General features: G+C 41.5%; 1 protein-coding gene across 1 annotated transcript in view; it reads left to right on the plus strand.

Moving 5' to 3' along the window:
• arnt2 (aryl-hydrocarbon receptor nuclear translocator 2) overlaps positions 1-25,297 on the plus strand; it is a 110,494-nt gene that overhangs the window by 45,516 nt on the left and 39,681 nt on the right. Inside the window, exons 7-9 of the mRNA XM_061670566.1 lie at positions 14,340-14,405; positions 14,793-14,878; positions 24,923-24,999. Coding sequence (XP_061526550.1) covers positions 14,340-14,405; positions 14,793-14,878; positions 24,923-24,999 — 229 coding nt within the window. The remainder of the gene's footprint in view (positions 1-14,339; positions 14,406-14,792; positions 14,879-24,922; positions 25,000-25,297) is intronic.

Consider the following 25,297-nt stretch of genomic DNA (forward strand, 5'->3'; position numbering starts at 1 on the left):
GATTTTTGGGCCGATCACCGATCAGTGTGTTTAAAAAAACGATAACCGATCACCAAGATGGAGCAATGTGTCTATTTAAATGACTGAGTATCTTCAAAAGTATTCTCTATTCAGGTCATGTATTCAAATCCGTCAGGTCAAAACAACATTACAACATGACAGAAATAATAAGTGCTAACTTACTGTAATTAAATTACTTTATTGTAATTCAATTACTTCACAGACACCGAAACTTTAGAGCATGATTCAACATAACGCCAGGATGTTTATGTACAACTGTCAGTGCTAGCTCTAGCTTGCTAGGCCACGTAACGTTTTGTTGCCTGCTTGCGAGCGGTATCTTATTACAAGTACGTGAACATACCTCAAGCAATCCTTGAATTAAAGTCCTCTCCCGAGGACCAGTGACCACCAGCACACGTTTTTCCCCCATTTTGTTCTTATAATGCACATGACGCGATCCATTGGTGTTGTTGTCGCCATGGTAACGAGTGTATCCGGTCGCGTTTGAGTTGACAAGATAAAGCCCAGTGATCATAAAAGAGCGGTGGTATTGGAATATACTGTAAGATTTTATTGCAGGAATCTGACAAGACCAAATTTGTCTTGTAGTCTGATCCATGTTGTCTGTCTCAGACGTGTTGTCTGTCCCACACAGCCGACATGTTTTTTAAAACTTTATTGGCGGTCAGATATTTACAGTACTATGTAAAAAGACACGCGACAAGGCTAAAAATAAACTAGCTTTTGGATTCAAATATACTGTACACGATGGCGACGCGGAGTAAATGTCTTTTGCGGAGCTGATCAATGACGTCATTGATCGGCAAATTATGACATTAAAGTCAATCAAAAATGCTGAAAAGATTGTTGGTACCCCCCTACCCACCCTTGAGGACTTGCACGCTGCCAGAACTAAGACAAGAGCGTGCAAAATCCTCTTGGACCCTCCACATCCTGGTCACCAGCTCTTCCAGCTCCTTCCCTCACGTAGGCGCTACCGATCAATGCAAACTAAAACTAGCAGATATTCCAACATCTTATTCCCTCTTGCCATTAACTTCTTAAACAGCTAACTTACAATTCCATTGCAACATGCTGCCAATTTTTTTGTCTCGAGTTTGTTGTCACATTTCTGTCGGGCCAATTATACATTACTCGTGCACTCACTGTGGTAGTCTCGCCACACTACACTATTTGCATATTTGTTGTTGACCAATACTGGCCACTCTGCACCACTTGCACACTGACTGAGGAGTATCTGCAACATTTGCACAATCGGCATTGTCCCTATTGCTTCATTTATGCACTTCACACTGTACCAGATTATCGCTCGATTAGTCATTTCAAACTGCTCTAAATGGCTTGAGGACATAATTTGTTCAATTGTCACTGTATCAGCATGACCACGTTAGTGGCAACCCTTCAATGCTAAGTGACTTCTACGTAGTGTGTTTTTATGTCCTAAAAGTGTGTTTTGTCCCAATGGCTGTCTGTTGTCGTACCGGAGCGGCTCCAACTACCGGAGACAAATTCCTTGTGTTTCGGACACACTTGGCAAATAAAGATGATTCTGATCCTGGACATTGAACAGAATGTCAACATGAAGCATTGAAGTCGTTACTGCAAATAGCTATTGGTCGGCCAGGACACCAATCACAAGGGTTTTTACTGAACCGGATGGGTGATGGCCGCTAAATGAGCACCGCTGGAGCAGGGTCGAGTGGTGGCTACTGGATGTGCGCTGCCGGAGCAAGAGCCTGCAGCTGCCGAGGAGCAGGAACAGGAGCTTGCTGCATCTGCTGAGGAGCAGGAATGGCGACCTGCTGCTGGGAAGCAGGAACAGGGGCCTGCTGTAGCTTCCAGTTAGCAGGAACGGGAGCCTGCTGCAGCTGCAGGGGAGCCGGCACAGGGTCTGCAGTTGCTTTTTCAGCCTGCCGCCATAGAGGTTTTGGATCACAGGAAACAAGGGGGGCGAGTGCACAGGAACTTGGGAAGGTGAACTCGGAAACACGGGTGGAACGAGACGAGTTGACGAAACTAGTATGGAACGAGGACGTGACTTGGACAGACACGTGGATGGAGGATGTGACAGGACGGGCGAGGAACAAGCTGTGCAAATGGGTAAAAAATTATGTGGCTTTGAAACCGGGGCGGAATGACGTGATAATGAAACTTGACCTTTACTTGGGTGCCTCCATTGGCCACCACACTGAGGTCCCGAATAGATGGCCAAATGGGTGCCAAAGTAAAGTCAGCTTGGTAGAACTTGGGCAGGGACTCAGAGGGATCGGAAAAAGGAAATCATGACAAAAATTTACTTGGATGGGAAGGAAAGGGAAAGGACCGTAAAAATCTAAATCTGTGTCCGAGTCAGAATTGGTGTAAAAAAGAAGGTTAGTAGCCAAATCCGGGCAACCTTCACAATCGGAAAAATCTGAATGAAAAAAATGTGTGGAAGTAAAATGTTAGGGCAGTATGAATGACTTGAATTACTGGAAGATATAGGTGAAAAGGACAGCGGAGAGAAAAGAACAAAAGGACTTACTCAAAGATGGTAGGGGTGGTTGGCAGGCTGAGGGCGAGGACAAGCAAACTGGTGGCGTGCAGGACGACACCCTGTGCTTCCCGCTGACTTGAGACGACAGACTACAATCGACAATGCAGCGACACAGACTGAAAGCAAGCAGGGAACTACAACCCCAATTCCAATGTTGGGACGTTGTGTTAAACATAAATAAAAACAGAATACAATGATTTGCAAATCATGTTCGACCTACATTTAATTGAATACACTACAAAGACAAGATATTTAATGTTCACACTGATAAACTTTATTGTTTTTCTCAAATAATCATTATTCTCAGCAGCTCTGGCTGACTATATAAACAAAATATTTTATCTCATCTACTGTTATATTACAACCCCAATTCCAATAAAGTTGGGACATTGTGTTAAACATAAACAAAAACGGAATACATTCAATAAACGTTTGGGAACTGAGGACACTAATTGTTGAAGCTTTGTAGGTGGAATTCTTTCCCATTCTTGCTTGATGTACAACTTCAGCTGTTCAACAGTCCGGGGTCTCCGTTGTCGTATTTTACGCTTCATATTGCGCCACACATTTTCAATGGGAGACAGGTCTGGACTGCAGACAGGCCCGTCTAGTACCCGCAGTCTTTTACTACAAAGCCACGCTGTTGTAACACGTGCAGAATGTGGTTTGACATTGTCTTGCTGAAATAAGCAGGAGCGTCCATGAAAAAGATGTTGCTTCGAAGGCAGCATATGTTTCTCCAAAACTTGTACGTACCTTTCAGCATTAATGGTGCCTTCACAGATGTGTAAGTTACCCATGCCATTGGCGTTAACACAGCCCCATACCATCACAGATGCTGGCTTTTGAATTTTGCGTCCATAACAGTCTGGATGGTTCTTTTCCTCTTTGGCCCGGAGGACACGACGTCCACAATTTACAAAAACAATTTGAAATGTGGACTCAACAGAACACAGAACACTTTTTCACTTTGCATCAGTCCATCTTAGATGAGCTCGGGCCCAGAGAAGCCATGCGGGGTTTCTGGGTGTTGTTGATAAATGGCTTTTGCTTTGCATAGTAGTGTGTCAAGTTGCACTTACGGATGTAGCGCCGAACTGTATTTATTGAGATTGGTTTTCTGAAGTGTTCCTGAGCCCAGATTTCTCCAGATTCTCTGAACCTTTTGATATTATGGACCGTAGACGATGAAATCCCTAAATTCCTTGCAATTGTACATTGAGGAACATTGTCCTTAAACTTTTAGACAATTTTTTCACGTAGTTGTTCACAAAGAGGTGAACCTCGCCCCATCTTTGCTTGTGAATGACTAAGCAATTAAGGAAAGCTCCTTTTATAACCAATCATGGCACCCACCTGTTCCCAATAAGCCTGTTCACCTGTGGGATGTTCCAAACAGGTGTTTGATGAGCATTCCTTTTTTGCCACCTGTCCCAGCTTTTTTAGAATGTGGTGCAGCCATAAAATTCTAAGTTAATGATTATTTTCTAAAAACAATAAAGTTTATCAGTATGAACATCTTTGTAGTGTATTCAATTAAATATAGGTTCAACATGATTTGCAAATCATTGTATTCTGTTTTTATTTATGTTTAACACAACGTCCCAACGTCATTGGAATTGGGGTTGTAGAAAGCGGGTTATCGAGGCTACCACTCGGGTAGGCGCTATCTCGAGATAAAAAAAAAAGTATATATCATCATCATCAGCCATTTTTTAGCCACTGCAGGATGAGGGGCCCTTCTTCACGTTTGTAACTACTACGGCAAGTTTGCAATTTGTTTCCAGTGTATTCTGGTGTGTTTAATAATTTCATCATGCCTTTGTGTAACTTAGGCATTCGTCGTCCAAGTTTCACTACCGTAAGTGTGGCCTGGTAAAATACATTGATCGAAAACTTTTCTTTTCAAACAAATGGGAAGATTGTTCTTCAATATAACAACAGGCCTTCCATAAGCCTGCCAGGCAAGCTTTATGCGGCGTTCAACTTCAGTGTTTGTAATTCCATCCATTGTTACAAGTTGGCCAAAATAGATGTCATTGTCGACGGCGTCTAGGACATAGTCGTCCATTTTGATATCTTTTTGTGGACAGTAACAATTGAACATGACCTTTTTTTGTTTTTGTTCATTTTGAGACTGGAGCGGCGGCTTTCTTAGTCTAATTCCTGAATACGACGCTGTAGTTTTTCACCATCACAGGAGAATAAAATGTCATCTGCAAAATGAAGATGGCTCAAATAAGCGCCGTTAATTTTGAGTCCTTCTTTTTCCCAACTGAGCTTTTTAAATATTTCTTCAAAGGAAGCTGTAAAAAGCTACGGAGACAGTGTGTGCCTTACGCATGTTCCTAGTCTTATTTGCACTCTTTCATCATCAATTCGTACTGAGCCAGAAGAATCGTGATGTGTTGATTGTAGAATGTTCATATAGGTCAACTCTATCCCTTGATTTACCAGCGCCTGCTGTATCGAAGTGGTGGTGACTGAGTCAAACGCTTTTTCATAGTCGATGAAGCTGTCGGGCCGCCACTTTGAGACTCCTGCTTTAAAGCAATTAGCCAAACGTATTTGAAACTCGTCACTTCATTCTTGAATTTAATCTTAGATTGGTAAACTTTCTCTTTAGAAGTTTCTTTGGTTCATGTTGGCAGTTGATTTGCACTTTGACCCGAAGCAATCAGTGGTCACTTCCAATGTCAATTTTGTTTAGGGTAGCGCAATCTGTAAATACCCCTTTCTCGTTGGACAGGAAGTGGTCTATGATACTCGTGTTACCATTGGGGCTTTTCCATGTCCACTTTCTGTTCCATTTCTTGTTAAAGAACAAATTGATAAAGTATAAGCCTTCTTGTTCAACAAATTCTGTGAAGCGTTCTCCTCATTCATCTCTTGATCCCATTCCATAGGATCCAATTGATTGCTCGCCAAAGTTAAGGCCAATCCTGGCGTTAAAGTCCCCCATGACTATTCAACATTTGTGCTTCGATTGACTATAAAGACAGGATAAATATTTGTAAAACGCTTCCACCTCATCGTCAGTGTGGCTGATGGTCGGCGTATATATTTGTATCACAAAGTCCAATCATATCCCATTCCATGGCTTCTCGCTCATGTTGTAGAATCGTCCTTTAGCGTTGGCACGTTGAACGTCCCCCAAATAAGATTTTGTGCATTGTCTTTTTTGCTTCTTTCTTTGCTACTTTCTTTGCTACTTCTAAATTTTGTCCTTTGGTTGGACCTAAAATGTTGTAGGAGTAACCGTATTCTGGTCTGGCATAGCCAAGTTCGTTGTCTGTAAGCAGCCATAATTAGCCCGGTGATTCTTAGCACCCTCTGCCACCAAGCTTGTCTCCCCACTGCCGTGTGCAGAGGCTCTTTGGTTTTTTGTTGTACTGCCTTGAAGAAAGTAATAGGCACTAATCCGCCACGCTGGCCCAATGCGTGTTGGTAGATTGCCCAAATTTAGTCCCGTAGTTTTACCGACAGTTAAGCCTCTAAGTGACTACAACGAGTTGGGCATTTAGGCGGCGATATATATATGTATTTGTTGTATATTTTTGTATGTATATATCTATGTATAACTATATACATACACATACAGTATGTACGTATATTAACTTGAGAAAATTTTGATGCACGCTCTTTTTAATGCATTGTCGCGGTATTGAATCAGGACTCGGTATCGGCAGAGCCTTAAAATCAAAGACTTGGTCTCGGTTGCCAAAAACTGTGATCGGGATATCCCTAACAATAATAAAGCAGACTGATTATATTTGTTTCATCAAAATAAGACATTAGCAAAAATGTTCTTTTACTTTGGAAAACGAAAATGTTTTACTTTTTTTCTGACGTTACAGACCAAACCAGTAACTGAATTATAAGTAATTTGTGTTTGTGCATTTTCTGCACTGTCCATTTTAAATCAGTCCTGGCTTTTAATAAAGTGATGGAAATGTAATGTTAAAAAAATTAAAAATCGACAGATTAATCGATTATTAAAATAAACGTTAGTTGCCGCCCTAAAATGGAGAAAGTTCCACACTGTTGTTACTTCTCTTCCAAGGAGTGGCCATCCAGTAAAGAGGACTGCAAGAGCATAGCGCAGAATCAAAAAAAGAACCCTTGAGAGACAACTGAAGACTGACAGAAATCCCTGGCACATGCCAACATCTCTGTTGACAAGCCTACCATACGTAAAACATTAAACAAGAATGGGGTATGTTCATGGGAGACCACCAAAGAGGAAGTTATTGTTGTCTAAAAAAACATTGCTGCACGTTTGAAGTTTCTAAACTACTTGGCTGTTCCACAGCACTTCTGGCAAAATATTCTGCGGACGGATGAAACCAAAGTTTAATTGTTTGGGAGGAACAAACACCGCTATGTGTGGAGAAAAAAATGGCACAGCACACCAACATCAAAACCTTATCCCACTTGTAAAGCATGGTGGTGGGAGCATTATTCTATGGCCGTGCTTTGCTTTCTGAGGGCGTGGAAAGCTTGTTATAATCAATGAAAAATTTAATTCCCAAGTTTATCAAGATATTTTGGAGAAGAACTTGAGGCCATCTGTCCAAAAGTTGAAGTTCAAAAGAGTATGGGTGTTGCAACAGGACAATGATCCAAAACACGTAAGCAAATCAACAACAGAATGGCTTCAGAATAAGAAAATGTTGTTGTTGTTCTAGAGTGGCCCAGTCAAAGTTTTGACCTCAACCGACTTGAGATGCTGTGGCATGATGTCGGAGAGCTATCCACACCAGACATCCCAGGAATCTTGAGGTTACTGCTGCCAAGGGAGGGTCAGCCAGTTATTACTGTATATCAAAGGGTTCACCTACTTTTTCCTACCTGTCCTGTGAATGATTACGTTATGCTAAAAATATGAAAACAATTGTTTGTATAATATCAGTTTTAGAACGACTCTTTTCGTTCATTCTGGTGATTTAGATGAAAGTCAGACTACATTTTATAACCAATTCCAAGGGGCTCACATACCCTTTACTCCCACTGTCAGTTGATCTATGTGTCTGTCTGTCTTTCTATAAAGCTGTCTGTCTATCCATCTATCTATTCATCTATCCATGCTTCCTGCTAGTTTAATTCCAAAAATACTTTGTTTCAAGTATTTATTTATATAAGTAATTATAACTAAGTAACTCGCAATTGCGCAGTATAGCTGCTGTGAACAAAGGTGCTCAGTTCTTACTGTATATAGTTGGGGGGGGGGGGGGGGGGCGCACGCTTGACGCCCAAGTACGTCACTATGCACCATTTTAGCCTTGCCTCATAAAATTTAGGAAACATAAAATAGTAAAAAACTGTTTAATTAGGGGTGTAAAGATTCTTTTTTACAACGATTCCATTCGTATCACGATTTATGGTTGCCGATTCAATTTATGGATTATAGTGGTGCATTCAGAATGATACGATCAGAAACAATTCAGTGTTTGGAAAGCGATTCAGGAACTTCTTAGCCAAAAATTCAACCAGTGTGGCAGTGAAATAAATGCTTGGATACTGGACAGTGCAGGTGAAATTTATTTTGTTTCTTGTAAAGTATCAGGTAAAATTAATTATGGATTAACAATAAACAAGCATTAATGGCAAATGCGCACTTTATGTAAATAAAGTGCAATGAACAGCTCTTTAGGTTGGATTAACAGTACGTTTACCTGTGTCAGGACTCTGGTAATGAGTTGGACCCAGATGCAGAGGCGAGAGAATGGGGAGTTAGAGAATGAATGTTTATTGTGTGACCACTTGGTCGGAGTCACACAGCTGCTGACGGACGAAGGGATTTCATGGGCTGTCCAGGTTGGCATGGTACCAGAGAAGAGCAGGCTTGCAGGGAAGAGTCCAGGTGGTCAGTGAGTAGCATGAGACAAACACAGGTTTGCAGGGAACGGAGGCAGGTGCCAGGCAGACCAATCCTCAAAAGTCTCAAGGGAACAAAGGGTGCAGGATAGCTAGATTACAAACACGATGCAGACAGTAGATAATCTGGAGGTGTGATGGAGTCCAAGGCCATTTAAATAGGGCAGCTAATTGGAGATGGAAAGCAGTTGCTGAGTCACTCCTGTCATGGTCTGTGTTTTGGTTTGGGTTGTGTTTAGTTTTGTTCCATGTGTTCCATGTTTGTCGTGTGCTCATTAGGTTGTTGTGTCCACCTGTTCTCGTCTACTTTGTGTCGACCAATCAGCTCTCTCCAGCCACTCGTGTCTTGTCCAGGTGTTCCTCGTTGTCTCGTCAATTTGTTTGTATTTAGTTCCCTGGTTTCTTTCAGTTCTTGTCGGTTCATTGTCGTTGTCACATGTCTTTGCCATGTCATAGTCGCCAGTTGTCTTTATCATTGTGGTATGTCATTGTCAGGAGTGATTTTCCTTTTTTGAAGATTAAATATTATTTTGAGACTCCCGCACTCCTGCCTTGCCTCCCTGCTTCCCTGCAATTGGGTCCACCATGTTCTTGCCTTGCGTTACTCGCCCTCGCCCTAACCACGTACGTGACAGAATGAACCGACCAGAACAGGACCCAGCGGGAAGAACATGGCGTCACCCTGGACACCACCAAACTGCCTCCCACCGTCCTCAGCCTGCCATCCATACCTACCCTCCTCCAGTAAGCCCTATCGTTCAGTCTTTTCATCGGGTCCCCCCACTTGTCCTAGTTATTCACCATGCCCTACTATTTTACATCCACGTTTCTTTAGATTCAGATTTTTTTGATTGTGAAAATGGCCCCGATTTAGTTAACCTCCTGTCTGATTCTGACTCTGACACAGATTTAGATTTTTCTGGTTCCTTCCCTAGTTTATCCCGTCCTCGTCAGTTTTTGTCACGTCTCCCCGTTTCCAACCCCAGTGAGTATAAATCCTTTCCCTCTGACCTTTTCTTGGGCACCCGTTTGGCCATCTACCCGAGACCGCCGCGTGGTGGCCAACGGAGGCGGCCAAGTAAAGGTCAAATTTTACCCCCTCGTTTTTCCCCTGTTCACAAGTCACTTAATTTTTCACCTGTTCCCACACGTTGTTCCACGGCTCCAATTAAGTCACGTCTAGTCAAACTTGCCCCCAAGCCACCATGTTCAGTACCAGTCATTTTTCCTAGTTCACCTTCCCGAGACCTTGTGCACTCTTCCACTCCCATACCCTCTATTCCCAAACCTCAATGGCGGCAGGCTGAGGAAGTGACTGCAGGTCCCGTTCCTGCTCCTCGGCAGCTGCGGCAGGCTCCCGTTCCTGCTCCTCGGCAGCTGCGGCAGGCCCCCGCTCCGGCGGCGCTCGTCCAGCGGCCGCCACCCGTCCCCGCTCCGGCGGCGCTCGTCCAGCGGCCGCCACCCGTCCCCGCTCCGGCGGCGCTCGTCCAGCGGCCGCCACCCGTCCCTGCTCCGGCGGCTCTCGTCCAGCGGCCGCCACCCGTCCCTGCTCCGGCGGCGTTCGTCCAGCGGCCGCCACCCAACCCTATTGCCTGGCCCCTGCATTACCATTGGGTTCGGCACCGTGGCCGTCCGCCTGAATGGCTCTGTAAAGACCCTGGTGCTTGGCGTCCTGGACGACCTCCTGAGCCGCTCAGCCAAGCACCTCACCTCAGGTGGCCTGGATGGCCACCAGACTGACCTGAGGGGTGGACTCTGTACCCTCCTCCAGGCCCCCTTCCGCCCACCCTGGGTTGGTGACTTTTTGGTTGTTGTTTGGGGAACGTCTGGGATCCGTTCCTTTAGAGGGGGGGTACTGTCATGGTCTGTGTTTTGGTTTGGGTTGTGTTGTGTTTAGTTTTGTTCCATGTGTTCCATGTTTGTCGTGTGCTCATTAGGTTGTTGTGTCCACCTGTTCTCGTCTACTTTGTGTCGACCAATCAGCTCTCTCCAGCCACTTGTGTCTTGTCCAGGTGTTCCTCGTTGTCTCGTCAATTTGTTTGTATTTAGTTTGCATGGTTTCTTTCAGTTCTTGTCGGTTCATTGTCGTTGTCACGTCTTTGCCATGTCATAGTCGCCTGTTGTCTTTATCATTGTGGTATGTCATTGTCAGGTGTGATTTTCCTTTTTTGAAGATGAAATATTATTTTGAGACTCCCGCACTCCTGCCTTGCCTCCCTGCTTACCTGCAATTGGGTCCACCATGTTCTTGCCTTGCGTTACTCGCCCTCGCCCTAACCACGTACGTGACAACTCCAATGAACCACACTTACAAGAACTCACCAAAACACACACACACACAAACTGGGGCAGTGCTCCAGGTGCTGAGATAACAGACCTGACAATGTGCAATTTAGGATGTTGTTTTTCAACAGAAATTACATTAAAATGTCAGGAGTAAACACACTGATTGAGCATAAAATAACTTAATGCTCAAATGTTTTGAAAATGTTTTTTGCTGAAGTATGTCCTTAATGGAATTTTGTACCTTGGCTCAAGCGTGTTCAACATTTTAGCTCTGTCATGAGGAAACCCTGGTTGAAATGTCTAACAATTTGATGTTTGCCTTGCTTGCTTCTTGGATTCCGGTGATTATATATTGTATGGCTTCAAGTTCTCCTATTGTATTCCCGGGTTTGTAGACAACCGTGGTCATCAAACAGTTTTTGCAAGTCCGTCATGTTTTATTCTCGATCGTTTTTTATTACTGCAATACTAAAATGCGTCCATATTTGTGATTTAAGATTCGCAGGATGTTCCTCTAGTGAAGTTTAGCGCTCTGCTCAGTGTGCCGTGCTATATCCTGCACTGCGCAGATGTGGTTTGCTTCTCAAACCAGCCCACTCAATAGTACCAGAAAAAAACTACACTGTTTGATTCTCCCATGATCCCCTGCGATGTCACCGACATCACAAACTTTATCGAGTAACGTCTTCATGATTAAAAACGCTAAAAAACACACACGCACATCCATATCAGGTCTGCCTTGCATAAATCCTGGGCGTTATTTCCTTGTATCAATACAATCGATTGATTACCTTTTAAAACAATTTAAATCAACATACTGTGTTTTCATCCGGAAGGCTAACTAGCCGATAACAGAGCGATCTAATTGGATCGTAGGAATATAAATCGATACATCGATGTAATGCATGAATTGTTACACCCCTAACTTTAATGCTATTTCTTTAAAGTTGAGTACAACACAGTTCTCGGTCTTCCCACGTTTTCAGTAATTATCTTCAAACATCCATCCAACCATTTTCTGTACGGGTTATCCTCATTAGTGTTGCAGATATGCTAGGGTCTATCCCAGATGACATTGGGCGAGAAGCAAGGTACATTCTGGACTGGAGGCCAGCCAATTACAGGTCACATATCGACAAATATAGAGACAAACAAGCATATGTACTCACATTCAAATCCAAGGACTATTTAGAATGGTGAAGTATTTCCTTGCTTGGTACATTTGCTTGGGGAGAAAAAACTATGAATTTTTGGAATAATTATTGCTTGGAATAGTTGGGTGTCTAGCGACCTAATGATCTGGCTTCCAATAAGTCTCATATTGAACTTTTCAAGTACGTTTTAGTGGAAAAGGTCAGCTTTGTTCTGCAGAATTCCACAAGTTTGCTGTTTTGGGAGTGTTGTTGATTTTGTCCAGTTGATAAAGTAATCTGATAATTGTGAAAATGTTTTAATGTGATTAAATATTGCTTGAAGAGATAACTTGGCTTTCTGTAACTAAAGAAGAATATAATGCGCATAAAAGTTTATTTTGTGGTGGTCTATCACTGGCAAGCAGATACCTTTAATACTAGCACTTTGACGTGTAGCGGTTGCTAGTGGTTCAATGAATATTGCAAACCCTTGTCTGGTTCCTCTTTGTAGAGTAAAACTTTGTGATGTCATCCTGTTGGTGGTGACTGTTGTTTTTGGCGATAGTATGTGCTGCTATCCAATGAATAAATAAGTCTCCAAAGCTAAATTTGTGAAATACTGCAAATAGGAACGACCAGTGAACTTTAACGAAAGCTTTCTCTGCGGAAAGTGACATGATGGTTGCTTTTTGGTATTTATGCTGTGACATGCTTATTACGTTTAATAGACATCTGACATTATTTGTGTAACTTCGACCTTTAATGAAACCTGTTTGGTCATGGTGGACTACTGACAGGAGTCCATTTTCAAGTCTTGCTGTCTGTCAGGGCTTTCTAGATAATCTTGATACTGTACGTACAATAATCAGGGATAAGAGCTGATAGTTAGCCGGAGAGTGGGGTCTTTGCCTGGTTTTAGTTGTAGTTTGATTGCAGCTATGTTCATATGGTTACTAATTTGGCCTTTATATTTTATCTCCTTGACTGTTCTGAAAAATAGAGGCACTAGTATTGACCAGAAATGTTTAATGAATTTGACCGAAATTCCATCCGGGCCAGGCGGTCTTACTTACTGCATATTTTTTAATGCACTACGTAATTCAGTGATGGTTAATAGGGCGTCAAGACTGTCCTTAGTTTCTGTGTTTAATTGAGGAATGTTTAGCTCAAGTTTCAATTTCTTTTTTGTCTGGGTTGTGCGAAGATACACATAAGCTGCTATAATACTAAACATACTAAAATATTTCAAAAAATATACAAATCATATCAGGAGGTGGGATTCTCCATGATAGACAGGTTAGCTTTGACATAACAGTCGGTGAGATTCTCGAATGGCTCCTTGTTGGACAAAAAAAAAATAAAATGAGGTGAAAAACACCTGCCGAAAAAGGAAAAGGCTTGTGAAAGAGAAGGTTTGTCATGTAGTAGCTGTTTTTTTCCGGTCTATGCAAGAGGCGTCGCCATGTTTCTTTCTCCGGAAATCACGCAGTCTCTCGCATTGTCACGGCATGTCAGAGCTGCCTCCTCCTATGGGAATACCTGGAGTGAACCCACTTGAGCACAGGGAGAATGTGCAAATTTCTTGCTGGAGGGGTGGTGCGGGGGGCAGTGTCACTGTACTGTACTCTCTGTCACTGTACTGCTTTTGTTTTATGTATGTTAAACTATGTGCTGAGTGTGTTGTTACCAGATAGACATCACCTCATCTTTACTCCATAGCCTCTCTGACCATTTACAAACATCCTTTCTTGTAAATGTGTCACTCTCTGTCAAAATGTTGTGTGCGCCAAAACATGGGCTACAAACTATGTCAAATCAGCTTTGGACATGCACAAGGTTCGATTAACAAAATGTTATAAACTGTATATCTCTGACATTTTGTGGATTAGCCAGTGTTTAGAATAATCAGAGGCCACTTTGTTTTGTCTATTGGTTGTCATACTGTCCTGTGAATTTCATGACATCCGCATTGTGCTAAGTTGTTGGGAATTTGTTGGACTGGCATTTTCCTCTTTTGTTGCTATTCTAGGCTCGTTATAATTCAAACAGCATGCTGCTGAAACCGTCTGCGAGAGGCTGCACGAAACAGTGAAACACTTCTCTGACACATACATAAACATGGCTGCGACGAGGACAGACTGATCTGAAAGCCAACATTTCAGGGAAACGATTATTAAATCCAGACAGGCATATGTAATGTTCAGCTGATGAGGCTGTTGTTTTCATTGTAGGACCAACACATTTTTACAGTGGTCTCCAGGAAACTTTGATGGATACTTGCCATCATTCGCCACTGTTTTAACTTTGTTTGACAGAAAGGTACAACTGGAGGAAACTTGCATCTTAGTTAGCTTTGTTATAAGTGACAAACTCTTCGGAGTCAAATACAAGGTACATATTGCTTATTCTACACAGTGCGTATGCAACTGGCGTCATGAAAAATCTGCTGTAGAATAAAAAAAAATTTTCTTTTGTATATGCAGGTGCGGCAGTGCTCCCCTGGATCACATCTCACTAAACCGTCTGTCTAATATGAGGAAGAGATACAGGTAAAAGGTCTTAGCTAAACATATTTCTGATCCGCCATCATCCTTGTCTTTATTGAGTCTTTTCCCTCAAAAATCTTCTTGCTTTCCACTCATTAAGATACAGAGGTCGAAATGATGATGAATGAGAGTGAAGAGCATTTCTGTCTTACATCCTTACATACACAGCAGCATACATAATTTACTGTTTTGAAGTTGTAATCCAGTTCTCATATTTATTAGATGTTTAGTTGAAGCATTTGTCTTTCATATGTATATAATTATTTGCTATGTTGGCTGTAAACTGAAATAAACGTACCTTAACAGAGAGTTCAGAAATGTTAAGCTGTCCGAGCTCCACAGACTTGTATCAGTGTTAAGCATGCTGCAGTGTTTGTTTTTGACTGACAGGAATGGCCTCGGACCATCAAAAGAAGGGGAGGCTCAGTACTCTGTGGTTCATTGCACTGGCTATATCAAAGCTTGGCCCCCTGCAGGTAAGCAAACACTTGTGTATACACCATCCACTCTGTGTCCCCTCTTGCCCCACACTTCACCCCACTGTATGAGTTGAAACCCAGAGAGAAACTGTGACCCTGTCTAATCGAAAGCAGCTGTAGGTTTTGCACTGCTCATTGATCAGAACTTGGATTAAAGCATGAATCCACAATAACCTGCATGGTTCCCGTATCTGAGATGTTTGAGTGGTGTGACAAATTTCAGTTAAAGTATTTTTCCCTAATAGCTTGTTCTCTGACGCAGTACAATGCAAACATCTAATCTCTGTGTTTTGCAGCCTTTTCTTGCTGGTACATTCCCCACATGACATGACACGTTTTTGCTGTAATGACAGTACTGTTTTGAAGTGTTTCAGGAACACCTGGTGTGTCACCTCTAATATTTCCTCTGTCGTAGCCCTGGTTCTTATCTAGCAATAACAGGGTGACCAGAATGTAGACAGCCTTCAGCAGGCCAGTTCCCCACTAGCCCTTTCCACAATTTTAATTTATGCATTTCTTGTTGCATTGATTGGAGGCGACAGTGCCTTTCCTTGGGCCTAATTTACTCACTCCTTACTAGCTCCCAACTCGCAAGTGCTAAAGTCCGTGTGCACAGTAATAGATTGCACGCTCTGTCAGTGGGCATGTTGCACGTGATCTACTAAGATTGTGATCTTTAATGATCCTAAATAGCGGGTGGTGAATTGCATGTTCACTAGGGGTGGGACTCGATAAGAATTTTGTGATTCCGATTCCATTATTGATACTGCTTATTGATCAAATTCCTTATTAATTGTCTTATCGATTGTCATTGGGAGAAGAATGAAATCAATGCAACAAAATTCCTTTAAAGACACTCATTTACATGTCACATTTTCAATATTAGGCATATTGTTTATCAAACGGTGGTTTAATGACACTCATTAGATTAAATGGAGCGAGCAGTGCTAATGCTAGTACAGCGGAACCTCGATAGAATGTACTAATACACCCATATTATTGTATAGTACACAATTATTGTTTTGTAGTTTTTTTTGTGGCCTAAAACGCCCAGTGCAGTACAAAGGTATTGTAAATATAAAAAAAGCTTGAAAATGTTTGAAAGTTTCACATTTTATCCCAACTTACCACGCGGGTGTGCTTGGTCATGGTGACATTATTGACGTACAGTACTCATCATAGTCGAGTCGCTTTTGTGAGCCGCAATGAAATAGTTTGCTTCCTAGTTCCAAATCTTGACAAAAAAACTTACTGTACCAAAAATAGCATGTTCCAGACTCCAAAGACTTTCGTTTTGTATTCCTCAGAGCCATGCCGCTCTCTCTTGCTCTATGCACAATAGACAATAGATAGAACCATCATTGCATGGCCGCCACGTCAATGCCCCACATTCAACATGTCTTCCACATAAGCAGGGGAGGCACGTCATTTGGAATTGGAGCTGACTGACCCGGAAATACGTCACTCCCATTCTCTGTGCCATAGCGCCAGTCACCAACAGCTGCCAATTCTGGAACTGCCAGACTTTGTCAACGGCAACCTGTAGCTCGTCAGACTAGCAACCGTCCCACGACATCCAAAGACAACCACTTCACGTTATATACGCACCTGATTAGCTGTGCTATCCACATGAAGTCACAAGAAATACAATGATGATTGGCCAACTGGCCCACATGAACGAAATATTGCAGTACTTAGAAACGGCAGCATCATGAAGAAGAATCAGTCACAACGGGGTATACAATGCCGATAGAATCGATAAGTTGGAACCAGTCCCAAGTCAGAAGCGGTTCTCGATTTGAAGTGCCAATGTTCACTCACTCTAAGAGATTGGGCACACTTTTGGCAACAGGTCAAGAAGTAGTGGAGAGTGCTGTGTTTAAAAAAGGGGTTTTGTGCCCCAGGTAGCTCTGATAGTTTTAGAACATTTGAGAGAGAGCACCACAAGTGCAAAATTACATGTAATGATGGAACTGGAAGTGCTACTTGAAGATGAAATCAAGTTACAGAAAAGACATGTATCGCTCCGATTAGTTTGGGGAAGCCGCCAACTGCATAAAACTATGTTTTGTTTGATTTAACTTTCCCCTAGTGTGTGGTAAATAGGTACATTATATAGGCTCATCTTGGTTAACATTGCCTTTAAAACTTGAAATGACCCAGACGCAAGGAAAAGCACGCAATCTGGGAAGAGTCAGCCCAGGCAACTAACATTTAATATTTGTCTTATTTACCATTATTTCTTTCACTTATGTGGTTATTTACAATTTGGCCATCTGCACATGTGAGTTGTATCATTTTGTCTATGAATGTCAACAGTGTGTCACAAAACAAATCACATATAGGCATTAAATTGGAATTGGTCACAGAAGTGGGCACTTGGACCCACACCTGGACACTTCCTGGGCATCCTCCAGGTAAACAAAGGCACAATAATATTATTCTGTAGTGTCCTCACTGGTGGGAAAGTAGAGCCACAGATGCCAATGCACATGCAGCCATTTATTAAACAGTAATACACATGTAATAGGCTGAGCACACACAAATTGTAGCTGCTGTCAGTCATAATTCATGCCTAGATGCTCACATGACTGGCTATTACCTGAGCTAAGCGGTACACCTGACTCTGATGGCACATATCACTCATGAGGCCCCTGCCTAGACACATGCCTAACACACAGAACATCCATCCATCCATTTTATACCGCTTATCCGAGGTCGGGTCGCCGGGGGCAGCAGCTTCAGCAGGGACACCCAGACTTCCCTCTCCCCAGCCACTTCATCGAGCTCAGAACATTTCATTGAATATAGTCACTTTACACTTTTGCATAGACTCTCTTCAAACAATGTCGCAATGTGGCCCAGCTCATCTTTGAATACAGGGTGAACAAACAAACTCCACACGGAAATGCTCTAGACAACATTCAAAGCTGCATCCAAACCCAACCATTCTTCTTAAAGGTGTTAATGTCATGATTGGTTTTTGGAGGAGAGGCAACAATGTGGAGGACCCAAGTAGCAGGAAGCAGGGAGGCAAGGCAGGAGTGCAGGAGTCTCAAAAAAAAAATTTAATTTCCAAAAAAACGGGCAAACAAGGAACATGGAAAAAGCAAACTAAACAAAGTCCCACAACAGATAACCAAAGTAACAAAGAAACACTTGAATGAACCGAAAACTGGAAACAAAACATGACTGGTAACTAAGACGTGGCACAGACAGAGACAATGACACCTGACAATGACAATGAACTGACAAGAAATGAAAGAAACCAGGGAACGAAATACAAACAGATTGACAAACAGATTGTCGAGACAACGAGGAACACCTGTATAAAACACGAGCAGCTGGAGGGAGCTGATTGGTCGACACAAGGTAGAAGGTTGACGAGAACAGGTGGACACAATAACTAAATGAGCACACGACATGAACATAATGGAAGACAGGAAAACATGAAACAAAACTAACCAAACCCAAACCAAAACAGACCATGACAGTTCGAGTAATACCAAAAAGTCATGAACAAATTTCAGGTAACTGACCATCCATTTTCTTTACCGCTTGTTCTCATTGTCGTGGTTGAGGGGAAGCCAATCCCAGCTGATGTTGGGCGAGAGGCAGGGTACTTATTACGAGCCAATCACAGGGCACATTAACACATAACCAACCATTCAACACTAGCATTCACACCTATGCGCAGTTTAAAGTTGTTTAATCAAAGGGAGGTCGCACCCAAGAACCCCAAAACTTAGAACTATGCGTGCCTACCGTATTGCCCGGAACTGAACTATTTCAAGTTTAATTAATAGGTTTTAACTTGAAACCTCACTTACAACCTGTCGTAACTGTTGTACTGTTTTACTTCTGAATTTTGTACACGTACAAGAAGTACCGTAATTTCTCATGTATAATGCGCACCCCCAAAGTTGACCTCAAAATTCTGGAAAACCCTTCTACTTATGTATAATGCATTTTTACAATGCATGATTTTGCTTCTACCCATATGATCAAAACATGAAGTTAAGCACTTTATTTGAACATGTAATACTTTTGTATTTACTTGCTGTTATTTTGAAATCCACAGCCTTACTTTTATTTAGTAAAAGAGAAAACACACAGTTAAGAAAACATGAAGGTGTGGTACGTAGGTACATTTAATTTTATTTTAATGAGATTCAAATTGAACTGTCAAGCTTTTCAGAAAAGGATTATCATTAAACAAAACATAACCATAAAGAAATGAATGATGGTTGTTTCAGTCATAATTAAAAAAAATAATATTTCACAAATTCTGCTTAAACTTGTTACGAGTTACTTTTCAATCACCGTGTGTGTGTGTGTGTGTGTGTGTGTGTGTGTGTGTGTGTGTGTGTGTGTGTGTGTGTGTGTGTGTGTGTGTGTGGCGGCACGGTGGACGACTTGTTAGAGCATCTGCCTCACAATTCTGAGGACCGGGGTTCAATCCTCGGCCGCGCCCGTGTGGAGTTTGCATGTTCTTCCCGTGCCTGCGTGGGTTTTCCTCCCACATCCCAAAAGCATGCGTGGTAGGTTGATTGAAGACTCTAAATTGCCCGTAGGTGTGAATGTGAGTGCGAATGGTTGTTTGTTTATGTGTGCCCTGCGATTGGCTGGCAACCAGTTCAGGGTGTACCCCGCCTCGTGCCCGAAGACAGCTGGGATACGCTCCAGCATTCCCGCGAGCCTAGTGAGGATAAGCGGCTCAGAAAATGGATGGATGGATATATATATTTATACATACAGACACACAGCGGCTGCAATAAGTATTTTACGCGTTACCATTTTTCTCACTAAATATATTTCCAAAGGTGCTATTGACATGACATTTTCAACAGATGTTGGGAACAACACTAAGTAAGTAATCACCCATACATACGAAGAAAGTAGAATACATAAGATCAGAAATTAAGTAGTGTAATTATGTGAAATGACACAGGGAAAAAGTATTGAACACGGCAACTGATATTTATTTAATACTTTGTACAAAAGCATTTGTTTGCTATGACAGCTTCAAGACAACTCCTGTATGGAGAAACTCGTCGCATGCATTGCTCTGGTGTGATTTTGGCCTATTCCTCCACACAAGCAGTCTTCAAATCTTGAAGGTTCCGTGGGCTTCTTTTATGGACCTTTTTATAGATTTTCGATTGGAGTCAAGTCAGGTGATTGGCTGGGCCATTCTAGCAGCTTTATTTTTTCTTCTTCTTTGAAATCAATTGAGAGTTTCCATACAAAGAAACTCCATAATTCTGCCTCCAACAAACAGCAAGGTCCTTCTTGACCGTTAGGTAACTCCACACCACTTTTCAACCTATTGGGTTTATATTCCATTAGCATTTATTGAATGTATTCAGGACAGAAACCATTTTGTGATTGATTGACTAGTAGCAGAACTTTAAAGTCTATTCTACAGCAATTTTCTACTGTAAATCACCCATAGAAGCATGAACAGTGTGGCAAGTTGTGAAGGCTTAATAAAATGTTTTTGAAAATGATTTCCATCCATCCATTCATTTTCAACACCGCTTATCCTGGTTAGGGTCGCGGGACGCTGGAGCCTATCCCAGCTGACTTCGGGCGAAAGGCGGACTACACCCTGAACTGGTTGCCAGTCAGTCGCAAGGAACATATAGACACGGACAACCATTCACACTCACATTCACACCGTCAGTGAGTGGGAACTGAACCCACGCTGCCTGCACCAAAGTCAGGCGAGTGTACCACTTCACCATCAGTGACTGAAAATGCTTTCTTAAGCCCATTAACCTTCCTTAGCTGAAGCCCTCTACAAATACTGGTAAACATGAAAACAAGTGTCTTTGTTTGATTATTCAAGACACATAACTGCTTTGTTTGATTATTCAAGACAAATAACTGGTTCAGTGTACAGTGGAGCCTCAGTACGAACTCCCCTGTTCAGGAACAACCGGTTTTGTTTATGATCAAAGGTTTTGGATTCGGTTCATGAACTATGCTTCAGTTCTCGAACATTCACAGCATCCGTGACTAAGTCTCAGTTGTGCTTTCTCTCTCACAGCGAAAAACATTATTGGCTCTGTGGCTCACATACACAGTATCCCTTATTTTTGTTTTTTGCAAACATTTCGGTTCACAAAAAGAGTCACGGAACGAATTGGGTGAACTGAGTTTCCACTACATGTTTTTCTTTATTTCGGTCTGCAGGAGATTTTTGATGGTATGCTTGCAGAAGTCAAAGAGCTCCAAATTTCTGATGTGAGCCAGAGAAACATATTTTGATCACATCCAAGACCCTGACATGGGTGAACTGGAAGGATGAAGAATCTTTTCATCCTTTTTTCATTGTCTTGTTTATCAGATGAAAATAAAATACCATCTGAAAATTTGAATTATGTCAGTTATGCTGGTTTTAGGCAAATAAGCATCACACACCAAACTGAACTAAATCCTTTGAACTTTTGACTTTATCTGGAATAACTCAAACTGAACTCACGTACCACATGTGTTCAAAACATCGACTCATTTAGATTACTCACACGAACAATATTCCCTTGGAATGTTCTGGGCACATTACTGTCAAACAGTTGACATCTGCGCATGCAGTAATAAACTTCAGAAAAAGACACGAGATGCTGACAAATAATGTTGCACATTGTGCACCCATGCTGCTGCTGCTCCAATCGCCTGTGAATTGAACTGTATGTGTGAGGAAGTTTAAGTTGATGATGAAGTTTTATAATTAGTTTAAATATCCTTTGTTTACTGGTAAGGTGTGTTTAAGAAGATTACAAAAACAACCCCCATGCTAATCTGAACATGATTAGTTGCAGATATTCAATGTCCTGGACTCAAATACTGAAGCACTGTTGTATTGTAATGCTTCATATTAGCAACATGACAAGATTTCCCAAAAATGACATTGTCATAATGCTGAGTCTGGTTGGAATGGCCACTTTAACCTGAGTATAACGCGCCAAGAATTTAGACAATCTGATGATGGGTTCTGGAAAAATTGTCAGAAAATATGGCCTTGTTCAGGAAGGTTTTTTATGTCATATCATCTACAGAAAATCTGGTCAAAAACGCCGTCAAATTTAAGTAAAAAAGTATAACTTGATTATTTCTAAACATATCTCCTCAACTCTTTCATTTCTTCTGCTACTCAGGGAACCCCTTCTCTGATTGGCTGCCATGTTTCACTTAAAAATATCCACCAATAAGCTCCGATTGGCTAGCAACCAGTTCAGGGTGTATCCCGCCTTTCGCTCGAAGATAGCTGGGATAGGCTCCAGCGCGCCCGCGACCCTAGTGAGGATGAGCGGAACGGAAGATGAATGAATTAATATCCACCAATAAGATGATACGAACCAAAATTCCTAGGGGTTCTTGAAGTCGACGTGTCAAAACGACCGTAACGTTTCAAACAGTGTCACTTTCACTAAAAACTCAACGGTATTGATGGTAAGAGCATTGTGTGCAGTCGAATAGGTGATGTACTTTGGCAATTAATTGTTTTTTCCTAAATGTATTTGTTATGGAAGATTTTAGAACTGTGTGAAGTGCTCATAGCATGTTCTTTAGAACATTCCACAAAGATGGTTGGCACTTGTCACGTTGCTATTCATATAGCGTTTAGAATGTCACTTATCTTTCTTTGATTGGTTGAGAGAAATCACAGTTCTGGTTTGTAGTGAAGTATGTAGCAGCTATTTTGACTTATTATTAGAAATGTGTGTACTTATGAGTGTAAACAGTGTATTGGAAATTAAACTCTTCACTGTTAAAAACACCATACAGTATGTACATATTCAAAAATTATCTCTTTACATTAGACTGTTAGTCATTGGATTACATAACAAAAGCTTTTTTTTAAAGCCTGAAACGATGTTTTAACATGAGTCTCAGTGTGGCCAACTCAGTGAACAAAAAGAACAACAAAACAACCACTACAATTAAAAGAGCCACACAACAAAAGAAGGATTGCCCCTACTGCTACAACAACTGTAATTTACAACGTCACGCCCTCAAATTTCGATTGTCTTGGCATAGCATGGAGGTGCCTGGAGGGAGGTTGCCATATTTTGGGTGTCACAAAATCAAAATCTCATTCGATACCTTCTCAGCATCTCGTTCCTCTTCTTGTTTAAGCGTAAATTTGCTACCGGCGAGGTCTTCAATTTCCCTGCATAGTAATGCTTCAATTACGTGTCTGTGTAAATAGGGGCGACCAAACAAATAGAATAGTTATCGTAATTTCGTTTGTATAATACACATTTTTTTATTTTTTTTGCTAAAATTTCAATTTAAAAAAATGAAGGGTGGGTATTATATATAGGTGTAAGAAAAATTACCAATTTTAGTCAGCCTTCAGCTGGCGAAAATCAGCGCAACAAACTTCCCTGCTACTACATCTTATGCCTATACCAGTAGCTAGTGGTGTTTGACGTCTTAGTTTAAAAGACAGCGCTCACTTGTGAATTTGTAATGTAATAATTCGTTTGTAATTATAATTCCTTAGACAATGTAACTGCTTCCAGAGACAGAAGTACTATGTAAGTGTTGTCAGCGCATGCAACAGAGCAAGAAAATATGTTTTAGCTTTTGTTGTCGGCATTTCCAGTTAATGTCAGAGAATTTAAAAATTTATTTAAAAAGCCTAATAAAATATAAATTACTATCCTGATAATACTTACATTTTTGAACATCGAAACCAGGAATTTTCTGGGGTGCGTATTATAGGCCTACTTAGGTACAGGGAAAATTCAGATGCGAAAGTGTGATTTTGAGGGTGCATATCATTACTTGAGAGTGTATTATACATGAGAAACTATGATAGTTAGGGTTGGGCATCGTTTGAATTTGAGCGATTCCGGTCCCAATTCTGGTTCCTGGCGCTTGTGTTTTGTGGACTTGTAGAAGGCGTTTAAGCTTGTAGCCTTTTATTTTGAAGGATACGCACCAGAACTCAGCGTTTTGGCACGAAAAGTAACTTCCCATGGCACCGTTGATTTATTTTAAAAACGTGTGTGTTTGTGATACTGTGAGACGTTTATGTGAATTTTGTCCCAATTCATTGTGATATAAAGTTGTTACAGTGAATTTTCGCTCAATGTGAAGCTTTTTTTCATCGGTACTTACATTGGTTTTAAGACTGAAAATAAACTTCTAAAAACCATCAGTGCAATAGTGCATCCAACCGTTTACCTTGTTAGCTGCCTCAATTATTATTATTTTTAATCAGTTTATTTGAAAGGGGACAATGCAATTTCATAAAACACATGAAATACACATGGTTAAAAAGGCCAGAATTAGCCAGAAGGCTAGTTTTCATCTGTAGTCCCCTGGTTGGCATAGACGTATTTTACTGTTTTACTCACCCGATTGACTGAGAGTTGACTTCACTGAAGCTCCGCGTGGTGTAGGCTGACGCTTGGAGCGCGTCAGACGCTACACATCGTGAAAGCCTCCTCCTTTACACAATATAAGCTTATTCCAAGTGTTCCACTGAGGCAACTGGTCATTAATTTTAACAAAGGCACTGGGCTTCTCTGCCGCCGTCTTTGGGCATAAGCATGTCTTCCTGCGCGTTCTTCTTCGTTGGTTATCCCCGCTTCTTCGTTGGTTTTCCCCATGTCTTCGGTGTCGGCAGACTCTGCATCGAAAGTGGGAACCAAAATGTTTTAATTCGAACGATTCCGAGAGAACCGGAGCGTTAGTCCCAGTTCCAATCTGTTCTCAATTCTCAATGCCGAACTAATGATAGTTCTTAATTGTAATTTAACGTACAATTACAATGCTGCCGTAATAGACTCAATATGGTGATTAAGCTAAATACGTCTTTTTCGTGTAATTTAACATACAATTACAATACTTCTTTAATAGACTCGATATGGTGATTAAGCTAAATACATCTTAATACTGGACGTGTGCTGGGTTAGGGCCAGATGAGGACTCACCACTGATTACTGTTATTAAGTTTTTAAGAACAAAAGGAAACATACATTTGGCAAAAATGGATGGAGTAAATTGAACTCTCTCCCCCCTCAGGTATGACTGTACCAGATGAGGACACAGAGGCAGGGCAGACTGGGAAATACTGCCTTGTGGCCATTGGAAGACTGCAGGTGTGTGCAGCGCAGCCCTTTGTATTATTTAAAATTCCTCTTAAGTAACTATAATAATAAGTAACTCTAGTAATACAATACATGACAAAAGTGCCTCAGGAGTTGGATTGAACATTTTATTTTCCTCTGAATGTTAATTCCACATCTTTTTTTATTTATATAGTCTATATTGGTGTGATCATGTTTCTGACCTGAAAGTAAAAGTGAAGAAAAAATTATTTGACAAGCAAATGTAGTGAATATGCAGTATTTCTCATCATACCCATCAACATATATACAGTATTTGTATCCCATTTTG

Source organism: Phycodurus eques, chromosome 2 (genome assembly GCF_024500275.1).
Source record: "Phycodurus eques isolate BA_2022a chromosome 2, UOR_Pequ_1.1, whole genome shotgun sequence".
NCBI lineage: Eukaryota > Metazoa > Chordata > Actinopteri > Syngnathiformes > Syngnathidae > Phycodurus > Phycodurus eques.